At 42.6% G+C, this 18,680-nt stretch overlaps 1 protein-coding gene across 1 annotated transcript in view; it reads left to right on the forward strand.

The window, feature by feature from the left end:
- Positions 1 to 979: 979 nt before the first annotated feature.
- The window catches only part of NLRP5 (NLR family pyrin domain containing 5), a 28,967-nt gene continuing 11,266 nt past the window's right edge, over positions 980 to 18,680 (forward strand). The window contains exons 1-6 of the mRNA XM_004283269.3: positions 980 to 1,283; positions 4,201 to 4,278; positions 7,696 to 9,292; positions 10,307 to 10,474; positions 13,963 to 14,127; positions 15,867 to 16,037. Of these exons, the coding sequence (XP_004283317.1) occupies positions 995 to 1,283; positions 4,201 to 4,278; positions 7,696 to 9,292; positions 10,307 to 10,474; positions 13,963 to 14,127; positions 15,867 to 16,037 (2,468 nt within the window). The 5' untranslated portion in view covers positions 980 to 994. The remainder of the gene's footprint in view (positions 1,284 to 4,200; positions 4,279 to 7,695; positions 9,293 to 10,306; positions 10,475 to 13,962; positions 14,128 to 15,866; positions 16,038 to 18,680) is intronic.

Consider the following 18,680-nt stretch of genomic DNA (forward strand, 5'->3'; position numbering starts at 1 on the left):
AGCAGAGAGAGCTTGGACTTGAGAGCAGTTTTATATTTTCTAGATACAAGTTCCAGATCAGATATTTTCAGATACTTATTAGTATACTTTTTTTTAAGTAGTACCTTCCTTCATCTACCTTTAAATTTATTTATTTTATTTATTTTTGGCTGTGTTGGGTCTTTGTTGCTGCACGTGGGCTTTCTCTAGTTGCGATGAACAGGGGCTACTCTTAGTTGCGGTGCACGGGCTTCTCATTGCGGTGGCTTCTCTTGTTGTGGAGCAGGGGCTCTAGGCACGCAGGCTTCAGTAGTTGCGGCACGTGGGCTCAGTAGTTGTGGCTCGCTGGCTCTAGAGCGCAGGCTCAGTGGTTGTGGCACATGGACTCAGTTGCTCTGCAGCATGTGGGATCTTCCCGGACCAGGGCTTGAACCCGTGTCCCCTGCATTGCCAGGTGGATTCTTAACCACTGTGCCACCAGGGAAGCCCTATCAGTATACTTTTATACCAAAAATCTTTACTGTGTGTGTATAACTGAATGTTATATTAACAGGCACAACCGGAATCAACTGATCTAAAAACTGTGTGACTGATTTTCAGTAAGTGATGGGAACCTATGTGCCAATTCCCTGAGTCTGGCCTGTGAGCCAAGATCATTCACTGGCAAGTGTTTTCAGTCTTACTCTGTGCCAGATGCTATTTCAGGAACTAGGGATACAGGCAGTAAAATATCCCAGAGCTTATATTCTGGTAACAAGATAGATAACGGCGTCAAGTAATTCTAAGTCTATGAAGAATTGTTACCTGTTAATTGGGCTTCTCTCAGTATCTTTCACAAAAGGAATAGAGAATGTCATTCCATCTGGTGAGTCCATTGAGGCTGGTTGTACAAACTTGAGAATTGGATGCAAGGTTCTCTTTTGAATCGTGTCACTTTTCCAACAGGTCCCATTTGCTTCGTTTACCGAAGAATCTACTTCTCCAACAAAACCTGAGCTCTCAGCCTTGCGTTAAGATGGGAGAAGCCAAATTATCCTCCTTTTCCAGCTATGGACTGCAGTGGTGTTTCAAGCAGCTACACAAAGAAGAGTTTCAGATATTTAAGGCATTACTAAAGGAAAGCGCTTCGGAACCAGCAGCCTGCTCTTTTCCACTGGTTGAAGTGGATAATGCCGATTCGGAACAGCTCACCTCCCTCTTGCATGAGCATTATAAAGAATCTCTTGCCTGGAAGATATCCATTGACATCTTTGAGAAGATGAGCCTGTCGGCCCTCTCAGAGATGGCCAGGGATGAGATGAAAAGTGAGTAAGACAGATTTGGGGCAGATCTAGGGGTAGGAGAAAAGGGAGGTGACCTCAAGTTCCCATGGGAATGGGAACGGTATCATTGTTCTCTCAGGGAGTCCCCCTCTACAGCATGAGTCTGAACTAGGAGAGCTAACTCACTCATTGGTCCACCTCCCTGGCTGGAAGCTAGAGTCATCTCCAGCCTGTGAAACAATGAAGGAGAAGACAGGGGTAGATAACCCTCTATCTGGACAGAATTTGGTCAAAGTTAGTAGATGGGATTTGTAGTCAGAAGTGCGTAGCTCTGGTGCCACCACAGGTATGACTTCTGGCAAATTTTCTCCTACTCTGACCCTTGGATTCCACAACTGGGAACAGTAACTGTGATGCTTATCTGTGCTGTTGCAGAGGTTCCATAAGATAATGTATAGAGAGTGCTTAACAAAGCTTCACTCATTTTTTGAGAACACTAATGGCTGTACAATGGGCATCTCCCTTATTTCTTGCCCCAGACTGAGGGACTAAGGTTCAAGGAACTTCTCTAAGGACTGACCTTCCTCAGAATGTTGGTGCCCATATTATAGCAACGTACTTAGATCAAGTTGTGTAGTTATCTTAAGATATTTAGGAGAAAGGTAGTAGAAAAAAATAATAGCTCTCCTTCATCAGGAGGAATTGTCTCCTCAACTGTGGACAAAAACTTAACGAAGAGCCCCAAGTGTAAGCAATCAGATTGGCCCTAAAGACTTACAGGTATTACATGCCTATATGTAGCTCATCAGCTGTAGCTGCAAAGGACTTGAACAGAAGCTATTCCTTCGGAGCCTCAAAAAAGCCCTGAGTGGAAAACATACTAGTATTATTCACAGGAAATAAGGGTTATAAAATTAAAATAATTGTTGGTGTTTACCAGTCAGTACCCCAGTCTAAATACCATGTTGAAGTTGTCATGTGCTCTGCTATTGATTTTCAAACTCACCCAAAAAATAGGTTCCCCATGACAGAAGCTAAAATAGAGATTCTACCAAGTTACACAAGTTGACCAGGTTCATGACCTAATATGTGACAAAAATTACTTAACATTCATTTTGCATATCTTTAAATTCTCGTGTAAGCTGACCAAGTTCATGACCTAATATGTGACAAAAATTACTTAACATTCATTTTGCGTATCTTTAACATTCATTTTGCATACTCTCGTGTATCGTGTGCCAGAGATTTATAGCTTGCAATGCAATAGGGAAGAGGGATAAATGGGCAATTTTTTAAATGGATGGTGTAGAAAAATATGTGAAGACTAGAATCACTTCCTAGAAGAAGTAAGGTTTAGGCTGAGACAAAAATGAAGAAAAGGAATTAGCCGAGCGAATTGGGTAGAGGAGAACTTCTGAGAAAAAGAGAGCAACATTATGAAGTCTTTAACAAAGAAAGAGGTTGGATAGACCATGAAGCATTGGAGAGAATATGGCAGGAGATGAAGATAAAAAGATGGTCTAGGGGCTTCCCTGGCGGCGCAGTGGTTGAGGGTCCGCCTGCCGATGCAGGGGACGCGGGTTCGCGCCCTGGTCTGGGAGGATCCCACATGCCGTGGAGCGGCTGGGCCCGTGAGCCATGGCCGTTGAGCCTGCACGTCCGGAGCCTGTGCTCCGCAACGGGAGAGGCCACAACGGTGAGAGGCCTGCGTACCGCAAAAAAAAAAAAAAGATGGTCTAGAAGTCAGACAGCATCTTGAAAATAATTTTAATAGCAAAGCACAAGCAATTAAATAGTTTTAAAGGGGTAGGGGTAGAAATAATCAAACTGGCATTTCACCATTGTTGCTGAAGTCATGAGTGGTCTGGAAAGAGTCATGAGTGGATGTGGGGAGACCAGTTAGGGGTCCATTCTAGCATCCCATGGGAGAAATAAAGGCGGCTTGGACTAGGGTGATGATGGCAGTTAAAGAAAAAGTAGAAATGGAATTGGAAGATATTTTGGAAGCAGACACAACAGTTTTTGAGGACTAAATGCAGATGGAGAATATGGGATCAAGCATGGTACCCAAGTTTCTGGCATGAGTGACGGGGTGGATGGGGTTCCATTGCCTCATCCCAGGAAATACTGGAAGAGATTTTTGCAGCAAGTAGATGGGGGAGGGGGAGGGGGAGGGAGGATTGGTCAATGTTAGAGCTTATGAGTTGAAGGTACCTCTATTTGGAGAACTCACAGGCATCTGAGTAGTTAACTAACTATTCTGACGTTCGAGAGAAGTGTTTAAGATGACTCTTGACGATTAACTCTTTTTTAAAATTTATTAATTAATTTATTTTGGCTGCCTTGGGTTTTCATTGCTGCACGCGGGCTTTCTCTAGTTTCAGCGAGTGGGGGCCACTCTTCGTTGTGGTGTGTGGTCTTCTCATCACAGTGGCTTCTCTTGTTGCAGAGCACGGGCTCTAGGCACGTGGGCTCAGTAGTTGTGGCTCGTGGGCTCTAGAGCGCAGGCTCAGTAGTTGTGGCACATGGGCTTAGTTGCTCCGCGGCACGTGGGATTTTCCTGGACCAGGGCTCGAACCCGTGTCCCTGCATTGGCAGGCGGATTCTTAACCACTGAGCCACCAGGGAAGCCCTTGACAATTAACTCTTAATAACCATAATATACTGTCTTATTATATGACCTACCCAGGATCACACAGCAAAAATGGGACTGAAATGTACATTTACGTGCTCAAAATCAGACAGTCTTTACTATAAATCTCTGCTGCTTCACCGTGCTGGTGGTATTTGAGGGTCTGTCTCCATTTTTCTCATTTCAGACTAGTCATGGAATAAACTGTGAGATCCTGAGACTAGTCTTTGTTGCCCTCAGTAATTTGGGCAGAGGATGTGCTCATCCCTGATTTGGGGAATTGCCATGACTTTATTGAGACATTATCTCATCTACTCTCTATTGCAGAATATTTACTGGCTGAAATACCAGAACATTCTACACCAACAAAGACGGACCAAGGTCCAAGCATGGAAGAAGTACCAAGTTAGTGGGGGAGAGGGGGGTGGAAAATGGATGTGTATGAATGATGCTGCTATTAACATTTATGTATAAGGAAATTATCACAGAAAAATATTTATTGCGATCTAAGATAGTAATATCTCAGTAAGATATGGGGTAGATATATCTAGTAGAATTTGGTGTTGAGGGTTTCAGAAAAACAGAGGTTCAGGAATTGCTCCCACCTTTCTGTTTAGACAACCTGGTGGATGGTGATGTGGAAAGTCAATGATTTTTTTCAAAAATATTGATTGATGGATTGACTGATTTGGCTGCACAGGGTCTTAGTTGCGGCACATGGGATCTTCGTTGCCACATTCAGGATCTTAGTTGCAGCCTGTGAACTCTTAGTTGTGGCATGGCATGTGGGATCTTAGTTCCCCGACCAGGGATTGAACCTGGGCCCCCTGCATTTGGGAGCGCGGAGTCTCAGCCACTGGACCACCAGGGAAGTCCCGAAAGTCAATGAAGTAAATTTCAAACTCTGAAATCACTTCAAGCTGGGCTTTTATTCCATCTGTACAACATAACTTACGTTGGCAGGTGTGGGTTACTTTAATCATTCCTTGGACAAATATTTGAAAACCTAATAGCGGCCAGTATTGTCCATTTTCGGTTGGAATGGGTAGTAACAAATACCAACAATGACGACGTTTCTAGAATACTTGCCATGGGCCGGGCGCTGTTCTCACATTTTGTGATTATGTCGTGGGATCCTACACCCGTCTCATAAGGGAGGTATTAATATCCCCATTTTATTGATGAAAAACTACCATAGAGTGATGGTGTGGGGCTAAAATTAGATTTCTGTATAAGGGAATGAGCCAAATATCTGTTCCAAGGTAAGTTCAGAAAGAGAAGCTTCTTTCTAATTATCATTTATGGGAAACTTACCAGAAGGAGTACGTTTTTGGTTAGAGGTAAAAGCTGAAATGAGTTTTTGGCGCATTGAATTTGAGGTCCCTTTAAGGTAGTGAGTTAGACATATGATCCTGGATTTTTAGGGAAGAAATCAGCACTAGAGAGCAATATTTGGAACTCTTAAGTACAGACATGATCACTAAATCCATGGAAGAAGAAAAGGTGTCTCCCCCCGACCCCTAGTATCCCCTTTGGTAACCCTAAGTTTGTTGTCTATGTCTGTGAGTCTATTCGTTTTGTAAATAAGTTCATTTGTATCATTTTTTAGATTCCACATATAAGTGATATCATATGATATTTGTCTTTGACTTACCTCACTTAATATGATAAACTCTAGGTCCATTCATGTTGCTGCAAATGGCATTATTTCATTTTTTATGGCTGAGTAATATTCCATTGTATATATACACAACACTGTATATAAAATAGGTATATTTAAAACATATATAAAACAGGTACCTACTGTATAGCACAGGGAACTATATTCAATATCTTATAATAAACCATAATGGAAAATAATCTGAAAAAGAATATGTGTTTATATATACTCATAAATATATATAAATAAATATATATACCAATATTTATATAAATATATATAAACTGAACCACATTGCTATATAGTTGAAAATAACACAACATTGTAAATTAACTGTACTTCAATTTTAAAAAAAAAAGAAGGAAAAGAAAAAGCGGCTGAGGAAGAGGCAAAGAAGGGTTGAATTCAACTGCAGCCTCTCTTTCTGGGGTTCCTCTACCTCTACAAAAACCTACAACCCAGGAGCACAGTCTGTCCTTTTGACGGAAGATAACACATGAGTGTGACCTCAGCAAATGGACCTTGTTCAGATCTCAGAGGGTCTGCTGCTTGTGGGTTTAACACAGATCTGTTCATGACCTTCCTGATGCAGAACAATGAAGTTTAAGATTTGGAACTTTTGTGTAGAGATTTTATGTAGGGCTAGTCACTGTCTCATGCACTTGTATAGAGAGAGTCTTACTCTCTTTTTTTTTTTTAAAGATAATGGTAGTACCAGCAAATGTAAGGGACCGGATAGGAATTTTTAATTTTTTTAATTTTTATTTTATATTGGTGTATGGTTGATTTACAGTGTTGTGTTCGTTTCAGGTTTAGAGCAAAGTGATTCAGTAACACATATATATCTCTTCTTTTTCAGATTCTTTTCCCAACACAGAATATTGTGTTCCCTGTGCTATACAGTAGGTCCTTATCAGTTACCTATTTTATATATAGTAGTGTGTATACTTTTCTCCCTCCCCCCCCCACCATTTCCCATTTTGGTAACCATAAGTTTCTTTTCTAGGTCTGTGAGTCTCCTGTTTTGTAAGGAAGTTCATTTGTATCCATTCTTCGATTCCACCTATAAGTGATATATATGATACTTGTCTTTCTCTGTCCCACTTACTTCACGTAGTATGATTATCTAATTTTTTATGTTAGTGCATACCTATTGGATGTCAGAGACAGTTAAAGAGGCTACAGGGATGGAGGTAAAATGACAAGGTATTTTTCTCATGGAGCTCACCTTGGAAGCTGGGAGCTAGATGATTAAACACATAAAAGAATTGCCATTTATGACAAGTGTTGGGAATAAAATAAAGAGGGTAAGGTTGAAAGAATTACACTTTGTAATGCTAATAGTGGCCATTGCTCATCTTTGCCAAGCCCCGTGCCGATAAATATCGAATGCACTTTCTGTTCCTTAAATATTTGTCACAGCCCTTGAAGAGGATGTCCATCTCATCTTATGGGTGAGGAAATGGAGGTCCAGAAAATGAGGCAACTTGTTCCAAATCACAGACACTATAGAGCTTCGAGTTCCAGGCAGTACCGGTCTAACGTCAAAGGCTGTGCTTACCTCCCCGTAAACAGCAGTATCCCGTCACATGGAGCTGTTTCTCCACAGTAGCCCGGGATTCCTGGGCTGGAACTGAATGTGCACGCCCATCCCGAGGTCTGGAACGCAGGGCCACGCACACATCCTCAGCTCCCCCAGGCTTCTCTGTCTTTCAGAGACCACATAGGCATGTTCAATGTAGATTATTCAGTGAATATGTAGTTGTGTGTCCACAGGGCACCAGGCACTGTTACAATACTGAAGAAACAGTAGCAAGTAGCAAAGTCCCTGCACAGAATCCATTGCCGAAGACAGACAATAAGCAAACAAAAATGTAACCTATCAGGTATGAAGTCCTGGAAAGAGAAATCAGGTTAAAGGGACACAGAGCTATTTTGCAGAGCATCAGTAAACTTTGAGGAAGTGATCTTCATACGAGGGACAGAGCTTGTTACACGTACGTTGCTAGGAAGAAACAAAAGACCCACAGCTGTAGGCTGTGTGACTTAGGATCCACTCGGTCTGCGGTTTTTGTTTTGCTTTTCTGCTAGTTTTTTTTTACTGAAATCCAGACTTTCTTCAAACTCTCTATCTCGTTCTTCTTCTCTCCTGTCCGACTCAGGCCACAGAGATGACCAACAAGACTATAAGAGTCACGTGATGAGGAAATTCTCCACGAAGCTGGATGCACACCACAGCTTTGAAAAATTTGCCTCTGACTGTCCAGATGTGCACGTGTTGTTGGGGGCTTTTAATCCAGACCAGGGGGGCTTCCGGCCTCTCACTGTGGTTCTACACGGAAAGGCGGGGATTGGGAAATCAGCTCTGGCCAGAAGGATCCTGCTGTTCTGGGCACAAGGTGAGCTCTACCAGGGCATGTTCTCCTATGTCTTTTTCCTCCACGCCAGAGAGGTACAGCGGACGAGGGAGTGCAGCTTTGCAGAGTTAATCTCCAGGCAGTGGCCAGACACCCAGGTCCAGGTGGAGGAGATCCTGTCCCAACCAGAAAGGCTCTTGTTTGTGGTTGACGGATTTGAGGACCTGGACCTCGCCTTCAAAGACGATGACTCAAATCTCTCTGGAGACTGGGCGGAGAAGCAGCCCGTGTCCGTCTTGATGCACAGGCTTCTGAAGAAAGTCTTGCTTCCCGAGTCTTCCCTGATCATCACCGTCCGAGACTCGGGCATAGAAAAGCTCCAGTCCGTGCTCCTGTCTCCCCATTACCTGTTGGTGGGGGGACTCTCAGTGGAAAAAAGGATGCAGTTGCTTCTTGAGCATATGAAGCATGAACATCAAAAGATGCAAACCTTGCGTTCAGTAGTGGGCAACCATGAGGTGTTTGACAAGTGCCAGGTGTCCGTCGTGTGCTCCCTGGTCTGTGAGGCTCTCAACCTGCAAGAGGCACCAGGAAAGAGCCTTTCCATCACTTGCCAGACTCTCACGGGCTTGTATGCCTCATTCGTGTTCCATCAGCTCGCTCCAAAAGATGCAGCCAGGAGCTGTCTGCGTCAGGAAGAAAGAGTCACCTTGAAGGGCTTGTGCCAGATGGCTGTGGAAGGCGTGTGGAATACGAAGTTCGTGTTCTACAGTGATGACCTGGGCATTCACGGACTGAAGGAACCTGAGCTCTCCGCTCTGTTTCACACAAGCATCCTTCTCCAAGGCAGCTGCTGTGAAGAGTGTTACATGTTCTTACACCTCAGCCTCCAGGAGTTCTTTGCTGCCTTGTACTATGTCCTGGAAGGATTGGAAGGAGAGGGGGACCCCTACCCTCTGTTCACTGAGAATGTAAAGAGTTTGATGGAACTCAAGCAAATCGACTTCAACGTCCACTTGGTCCAGATGAAGAGGTTCTTGTTTGGCCTCATGAGCAAAGAGGTGATGGGGGCGCTGGGAACCCTCCTGGGATCTCCTGTCCCCCTGGTGGCAAAGCAGAGGCTTCTGCACTGGATCTCTTTGTTGGGTCAACACACCAACACCACTGCCCCGCTAGACTTCCTTGACGCCTTCTACTGTCTTTTTGAGACACAGGATGACGAGTTTGTTCGCTCGGCATTGAACAGCTTCCAAGAAGTGTGGCTTCCGCTGAACCAGCCAATGGACTTAATAGTGTCTTCTTTCTGTTTCCGGCATTGCCAGTATTTACGGAAAATTCGGTTGGATGTCAGAGAGGTCCCAAAGCATGAATTTGCTGAGTCATGGCCCAGCATTCCCCAAGGGTGAGTACCTTATCTCTGCAATTTGTTTTTTTCTTTCCATCTTTGGGAGGGGGGCTATAATTGACAAATGAAAATTGCATATATTTAAGATGTATGCCTTGGTGTTTTGATATACCTGAAATAATCATCACCATCAAGCGAATTAACATACCCATTACCTCTTATAGTTATCATTTTCTTTGTGTGTGTGTGTGAGAGTGTGTGTGTGGTGAAAACACGTTAAGACTACCTACTATCCCTAGGCACATCGTTGTGCATTAGCTCTCCAGCATGTATTTATCCTGCATAACTGAAACTTTGTACCCTTTGGCCAACATCTCCCCATTTCCCCCAGCCCCAGGCAACTACCACTCTACATTCTGCTTCTATGAATTCGACTCTTTTAGAATCTCCATGTAAGTGAGATCATGCATGTCTCTCTGTTACTGCTTTTTTCCCTTAGCATAATACCCTCTAGCTTCATCCCAGTTGTTGCAAATGGCAGGACTTCCTTCTCTTTTAAGGCTGAATGATATTCCATTTTGTGTGTATACCACATTTTCTTTATCCACTTATCCACTGACGGACACTTAGGTTGTTTCCATGTCTTGGCTATTGTGAATAATAGAGTACAAATATCTCTTTGGGATCCTGATTTCAATTCTCTGATATACCCCCAGAAGTGGGATTGCTGGATCATGTGGTAGTTCTATTTTTAATCTGGGGGGGAAACTCCATACTGTTTTCAGTAGTGGCTGCACCCTCTGACATTCAAGGGGGAGCTAGAATTTAAGCACAAATCTTACTCGAGAGCTGGAGGTGTGCCCCGTGGGTGTCGAAATATTCAGGAGGCAGGTGGTTATGAGAGCACTTCTCCAGAGCATGAGGCGAGATCTGCTACACTAGCCTCAGAGTCTCTAAAACCATCCCTGTCCCGCCCTAATACATGGTTTCTCCCCCGGGCATTTCTGGGGCAGTTGTTCATGTCAAAATCCATCCTGTGGAAGCAAATGCTTATTTCCTTCTCCAACATAGCCTGCAGATCAAGACCTGTGATGAGCATTGGGAACACCTCTGCTCTGTGCTCAGCACCCACCCAAACCTACGACAGCTCGACCTGAGTGGCAGCATCTTGAGTGAAGAGGCCATGAAGACCCTCTGCATCAAGCTGAGGCAGCCAACCTGTAAAATACAGAATCTGATGTAAGGCTTCCCAGCCCTTGTACATGCCCCTTTGCCTGGCTGTGTCATGGCTCTCCTCTCCCACCTACTGAGGAAGACCAATCTATAAAATGTATTTGGAGGGAATAAGTGCCATGGAAGGTATAGGAACCAAGTTCCCAAAAGCACAGGATGGGGAATGACTAAAGACCTTGTGAAGGGATTACTAAGGTGGGTTCATTTACTCGGGGTCTTGAAGGATGAATAGGAGTTTGTTAGTGAGGGAAAAGTGAGGGAGGCTCATTTCAATAAATGGTAGAGCATGAGGCAATAGCAAGATCAAAGTGCATGATCTGTGAGAGCCTTTAACTCAGTCCTTAATGCTTTTAGGCTAATAAGGTAACAAATATTTAAATATCCAATATATTGGGTTGGCCCAAAAAGTTCATTTGGGTTTTTCCATAACATCTTACGGAAAAACCCAAATGAACTTTTTGGGCCAACCCAATAAGTTCCTGGGTCTGTTGGAGATGCCAGGGTACTTACCAGATACCTAGAACAGGAAATGAAGGGCTTGTTCTACTTCAACAAAGGTTCTGTTTCTACTTTTCCCTCCAGGACCAAGTGAAGCACATGTGACACTCAAGACTAGACCAAGTCAAGTTCTTGGCTGCAAACATTTTCCTCTCCTGTGGCCACTTCTATCTCTTCCCTAATTAGTTTCCTTAAACTGGGCTGAGCCAAGGAACTTGGTGATCCCAGAATAAGGAATAATGCCTTGTTCACCTTAAGTCCTACACCAAACTTGATTGCTCTATCAGCTGTTATCTTAACTATTTTTCCCTTGGGAATCCCTCCCCACTAGCCACCCCTATGTTAAGCTCTTGTTACACCCTGTCACTTGCTTTAATCCGTGTCATCCATATATACACTACCAAGTGTAAAATAGATAGCTAGTGGGAAGCAGCCGCATAGCACAGGGAGGTCAGCTCGGTGCTTTGTGACCACCTAGAGGGGTGGCATAGGGAGGGTGGGAGGGAGACGCAAGAGGGAGGAGATATGGGGATATATGTATATGTATGGATGATTCACTTTGTTATACAGCAAAAACTAACACACCATTGTAGAGCAATTATACTCCAATAAAGATGTTAAAAGAAAAAACAGTAACTCTAAAAAAAAAAAATCCATGTCATCACTATTTGTCATTCAACCCTAATACATGATAATCGTAAAGAGATTCAGGAAGTACAGAGGATTTTCAGTAAGTCCCCTGATGCCTCTTCAGCTTCCTGTTTGCCTAATTACTTTCACGTATTCTCATAAATTTTCCATGCAATTATAAATATTTAGTGGCATATGAAGTTTTTAATCCAAATGATATCACATTGCACAGTCTGACATGTGACTTTCTTCTTCCACTTGAACTTGGCTAGCTATCTGTAGCTCTATTCTTAATGAACTATAACATATTTCATTCTTTTTTTATAATTTTTTTGGAATATAGTTGATGTACAATGTTGTGTTAGTTTCTGCTGCATAGCAAAGTGAATTAGCTATACATATACATATATCCATTCTTTTTTAGATTCTATTCCCATATAGGTCATTACAGAGTATTGAGTAGAGTTCTCTGTGCTATACAGTAGGTCCTTGTTAGTTATCTATTTTATATATAGTAGTGTGTATATGTCAATCCCAATCTCCCAATTTAGCCCTCCCGCACCCTTTCCCCCTTGGTAATCATAAGTTTGTTTTCTACGTCTGTGATTCTATTTCTGTTTTGTAGATAGGTTCATTTGTACCATTTTTTTTTAGATTCCACATAGTGATATCATATATTTGTCTTTCTCTGTCTGACTTACTTCACTTAGGATGATAATCTCTAGGTCCATCCATATTGCTGAAAATGGCATTCGTTTGTTCTTTATATGGCCGAGTAGTATTCCATTGTATATATGTACCATGTCTTCTTTATCCATTCATCTGTTGATGGACACTTAGGTTGCTTCCATGTCCTGGCTATTGTAAGTAGTGCTGCAGTGAACATCGGGGTACATGTATCTTTTTGAATTATGGCTTTCTCTGCCAGGAGTGGGATTGCTGGATCCTATAGTAGCTCTATTTTTAGCTTTCTGATGCATAACTCTTTTGCCTCTGTTGAATGTCTTCCCTGATAGGTTAAGCTCCATAGGGCACAGAATATTAGCATTTGTTTAATACACTCTTCCCAGTGCCTGATGCATCATAGGTACTCAAGTGTTTGCTGCTTTAAAATAAAATACTTTTGACCTTTGAACAATGCAGGAATTGTTTTGACCCTTGAACAATGCCAAGCCCTGGCCCCATGCAGTCAAAAATCCAAACATAACTTTTGACTCCCCAAAAACTTAACCACTAATAGTCTACTGTTGACCAGAGGCCTTACCAATAACATAGTCAATTAATACATATTTATATATGTATTATATACTGTAGTCTTACAATAAAGTAAGCTAGAGAAAAGATGTTATTAAGAAAATCATAAGGAAGAGAAAGTACATTTTTACAGTACTGTATTGATACCATAAATTGACGTTGTCTATTTATAAGGGGAATCATTTGTCAGTATCTCCATCAATATTATATGATACAAAATACTTTAGATGTTATATGTATAACATACATATGTGTAGATACATACGTGTTACAGTGGACATCAAAAATGAAAATATAATGTGAAAGAAATTCATATTTATTTACAGGTGTAATGATTCATGCATAGATAATGAGGAAGCAGCAATAAGATTGCTTTATGGTAGCCTAGCCTGTACACTAATGAATGAATCATTATAATTTTTTTTTTCTTTTTTTTTTTTTTGCGGTACGTGGGCCTCTCACTGCTGTGGCCTCTCCCATTGCGGAGCACAGGCTCCGGACATGCAGGCTCAGCGGCCATGGCTCACGGGCCCAGCCGCTCCGCAGCATGTGGGATCTTCCCGGACCGGGGCACGAACCCGTGTCCCCTGCATCGGCAGGCGGACTCTCAACCACTGCGCCACCAGGGAAGCCCCATTATAACGTTTTTATGGCATCCATATTACAGTCATACTCATAATACAGTATTGGAAACATTGTTACATTTTTTAAAAAAAACACCTGTGACGATCAGCTGATACAGTGTCTACAATTATGAGAGAGAAAGGCAGACTGTACAGTAATGCAATTCTTTGAAAGCAAAGTTTTAAAACAGTGAGAAAACAAACACATTAATTTTATACTGAATATCACTCACCTTATTCCTGTGTAATGATAGGCTATCCACTTCAATACAAGTTTTGCATACAATGTTCTACATATATATTTTTATTGAAAAAAATCCATGTATGAGTGGACTTGTGCAGTTTAAATCCATGTTATTTGAGGGGCAATTGTAAATGCAAATAATGAGAGATCAGAGTTGAAATGGAAGAAAGAGCAAGAAGGAAACATTAGGATACAACCAAATGTCACCCAAATGTCTAACTACTGTTTTCTTTCCTCTTCTGTAGATTTACAGGTGCCCAGATTACCCCTGGTCTCCGTCACCTCTGGCTAACGCTTATCAACAGAAATATTAAATACCTGGACTTGGAAAGCACTCACCTGAAGGATAGAGATGTTATGATGGCATGTGAAGCAGTAAAGCACCCAAACTGTTTGCTGGAGTCTCTGAGGTAAGTCCTGGGTATGGTTTTTGCTTGGCGGATTTCAGGGCTTTATTGTTTTTACTTTTTATTTTGAAATAATCATTCACAGAAAGCTGCTAAAATATTATAGAGAATCAGGAGTCTGGATAAAGTTGGTGTCGATGGCTGCACAACAGTGTGTATATAATTAATGCCACTGAATTGTACACTGAAAAGTTAAGATGGTAAATTTTGTGTTATGTATATTTCACCACAAGAAAAAAGTAACTTTCAATATTTTTTTCTGGCAAAAAGAAATTTTATTTAGGCTGTTAAAACATTTTTTTATTGTGGTACATTGACTTGTATATATGAAACTTATATAACATTATAACATTATGTTTCTTTTTGATTAATTAATTAATTTTTGACTGTGTTGGGTCCTCTTTGCTGCGCATAGGCTTTCTCTAGTTGCGGTGAGCGGGGGCTACTCTTTGCTGCGGTGCATAGGCTTCTTCAGGTGGCTTCTCTTGTTGTGGAGCACGGGCTCTAGGCGTGCGAGCTTCAGCAGTTGTGGCACACGGGCTCAGTAGTTGTGGCTCTCGGGCTCTAGAGCGCAGGCTCAGTAGTTGTGGTGCACGGGCTTAGTTGCTCTGCGGCATGTGGGATCTTCGTGGACCAGGGCTCAAACCTGTGTCCCCTGCATTGGCAGGCGGATTCCTAACCACTGCTCCACCAGGGAAGCCCAGGTCCTACTGTTAACACGCAGCTTCCAAGACCCTGCTGGGCACAGGCAGTCTGCTTATAGAAGCAGAGGGAGCTTGGGGAAACCTGGAGGTCTTATGGACCTGACCCAGAAGTGGTTCAAATCACTTCCCCTCATATTTCTCTTAGCAGGAACTCAGTTCTGTGATCATACTCACTGCAAGGCAGGCTGTGCAATGTAGTCCAACTCTGCATCCAGGTAAAAGCAAGAACAGGTTTGCACAATTAGAGCAATGCCTGGCTGCGGTATTTACTCTTTTAATCCTCACAAGCACCACTGTGATTGGTAGCGGTTATCTCCATGTTTCAGATGGTAAAGCTACTTGCAAAACAGCAGATTACATGACACATCAGGCCTAGAGGATATACTATTTAAGGGTACCAACTTGCCAATAGATAAATAGGTCCTGGAGATCTAATGCACAGTATAATGATTATAGATGCCCCAGTATTGTATTATAAACATCAAAATTGCCAGGAGACTAGATCTTAATTATTCCCACCAAAAACAAAAAAAAAGAAATGATAACGCGTGATGTGATAAAGGTTGTAGCTACTGCTACATTGGCAATCATATTGCAATATATGAATGTATCAAATCAATGTATACATATTGCAATGTATAAATATATCAAGTTACACCTGATACACAATGTTACATGTCAGATAAATATATGAGATGTCAGCTTTTGATAATTGCTATGAATAAAATAATACTGAAGCAAGAGGATGGGGTTGGGTAGGGAAGGGCAGGCATAGTTAAGGAAGGTAGTGAGACTCACTTACTCAGAAGAAATGACACTCCGGAGAGTGAATGGAAAATTGAACCACAAAAAGACCTGGGGCTGGGATGAGAAGGGGTGTTGCAAACAGAAACAGCAAATGCTCAGACCCTCAGGCCAGAGCAAACAGCATCCAGGAACCAGCCAAATGGACAGAGTGGCTGCTGTGCAGGGAAGGAGGGGAAATGGCTTGCTTCTGGGAAGAGGTGAGGATGTGTCTCCCGTTGCCTGTCTCTGCAGGTTGGATCACTGTGAATTAACCCACACCTGTTGTCAGGTGATCGCCCAAATGCTTGTTACGCCCATCAGCCTGAAATCCCTGAGCCTGGCAGGAAATAAGGTGACGGACCAGAGCATAAAGTCTCTCTGTGATGCCTTGAAGGTCACACAGTGCACCCTGCAGAAGCTTATGTGAGTTGAACTCTGTTCACCAGTTATCTTCTCTTGAGATCATCCAAGTCTGTGGGAAAAGGGAGGGGAATTGGCTGAGTAAGCCGAGGGTTAGAATGGGAGATGGGACCTCGTGGGAGAGCCCAATGTGGAGGTTGGAGAAAGACCCAAAAACTAACATCTGTGTCTTTGCTACTGACCCCAAACGGATATAAAAGACCAGAGCAGAAGCTGAACTTAAAGAAACAGAGTAGAATGGAGGGTGCCAGAGGCTGGGAGTGGGGAAATGGGGAGATATGTGTCAAAGGGTATAAACTTCCAGTTATAAGAGGAATAAGTTCTGGGGATCTAACATACAGCATTCAGATTATAGTTAACAACACTGTACTATATACTAGAAACTCTCTCCAATGCCCAAATCCCAAAGAGACGTAGGATTGTGGTTCAGCTGCCGTCTATGGCATCCTGAAGCACCAGGCTCTGTGCTAAGTGTTCTCTCCCGTTAACATCATTTTCACAAGCAACCTACCAGCTGGGAATTTTTTCCTCCCACTTGCTCATAAGGAAAACAGAATCCAGAAGAAGGGAAGTCTCTTCTCTCAGGTCACACAGGGAATAAAAGGCACAACTAAACTCTGAGCTCCCGTTTTGATACCTAGGGAACTGCTCTGTTACCTGGGAATTTCCTCCTTGACATCCCACAATTCGGACAAGGTTGTTTCTCCCCACCATTCCCAAAGCGTGCCATGGCAGGAGCATCCTCCTTCAGTGGGAGTTTGGTTCGGAATCAGAGCAAAAGTTGAAAACCAAGTGGCACTAATTACCCTTTCAAGCCCAGAAGGGGGAAAAAAAAATCACAATGGAAGCCAACATACCTTCTAGCCATCAACCTGTGGAGGGGTGGGGGAGAAAAACTTTACTCTACACTCTTATGATCAGTATCTGGGGCCTGCAAATTAAACAGACAATGGACAGATTTGCAGGAGAAAAGGCGTACACATTTTATTGATGTTAATTTTTTTTAATGCGCATGGGGCCTTCACGGAAAGAAAGTGAAAATCCCGAAGAAGCAGTTAGACTCAGGAGCTTATATACCATTTTAACAAAAGGTAATGAATTGCGGAGAAGTGACTAGACAAAGGAAAGGGGTTTGGGGCTTCTATGGGCTGATAAATTATGGGAAGGTGACTAGGAAGTAAATGGGGGAAACTAATAGAAAATAAGGGTTCTAGGAAGACTTGCCTCAGTGCCACCTCTATCTCTGTGATAAAGGTTGTTCTTTCCCTGGTACAGGAAGTGGGGGAAATGTGTGCCCTGCTTTCAGGCAGATAGGTGGAGGGCAGAGAGCTCCTCCTGTGTCTGGTTTTTCTTAATTGCCTCCAGCTCAAAATACTGTTTAAGTCAAAGTAGCATTTTTTTTTTTTTTTTTTTGCTGTACACGGGCCTCTCACCGTTGTGGCCTCTCCCGTTGCGGAGCAACAGGCTCCGGACGCGCAGGCTCAGCGGCCATGGCTCACGGGCCCAGCCGCTCCGTGGCACGTGGGATCCTCCCGGACCGGGGCACGAACCCGTGTCCCCTGCATCGGCAGGCGGACTCTCAACCACTGCGCCACCAGGGAAGCCCCAAAGTAGCATATTTTTGAGGTGGCCTGTCCTGATCCCTTTCAAGTCCAACCCAGCAAGCATTTCTTCCTTCATCGAAAGGAACCACCACCAATAATACAGCGGAAGTGCTTGCTATGGGCATTGCACTGCTCTAAGCACGTCAGATGTGTCAATTCATCTAATTTTGTCACAATCCCATGAGAGAAGTACTATTAAACTCTCATTTTCAAGTACTGTTGCTTCTTAAGCTTTGCTAAAGTGGTGGACTATCTAGTTTATATCTATGGGTCATGGTGTATTAAATGTAAGTCCTTCTAAATAGGGAAGTCACCCATCTCTGCAAAACCTCACACCACAGTAAAACAGCCGGATAGAGAGATTTGCTTTGCCCAGGCGCTGCCCATGGTGGCTGATGGAAGATTTAATCACCCACGATATTTAGAGTAGTATTTTTGTTTTGCTTTGTTCTGTTTTGTTTTGATTTGAAGTATAGTTGATTTACAATGTTGTGTTAGTTTTGGGTGTACAACAAAGTGATTCAGATAAAAAATGTACATGTATATATATATATGTGTGTGTGTAGGTATATATATGTATGTACATACATATATATATATTCTTTTTCAGATTCTTTTCCCTTGTAGATTATTATAAGACATTGAGTAGAGTTCCCTGTGCTGTACAGTAGGTCCTTACTTGTTATCTATTTTATATATAGTAGTCCGTATCTGTTAATCCCAAACTCCTAATTTATCCCTCTCCGCCACCTTTCCCCTTTGGTAACCATAAGTTTGTTTTCTATGTCTGTGAGTCATATTTCTGTTTTGTAAATTCATTTGTATCTTTTCTTTTAAGATTCCACATATAAGCAATATCATATGATATTTGTCTCTCTCTGTCTTACTTCACTCAGTATGACCATCTCTAGGTCCATCCTTGTTGCTGCAAATGGCATTATTTCATTCTTTCAGAGTGCAATTTGGGGACTGAATCACTGGAGTTGAGCTTGCAAGTTAAACACAGACATGATGTGACATCACCAGATATCTGCCAGGGCGT

The sequence above is a fragment of the Orcinus orca genome, chromosome 20 (genome assembly GCF_937001465.1).
Source record: "Orcinus orca chromosome 20, mOrcOrc1.1, whole genome shotgun sequence".
NCBI classification, from domain to species: Eukaryota; Metazoa; Chordata; class Mammalia; order Artiodactyla; family Delphinidae; genus Orcinus; species Orcinus orca.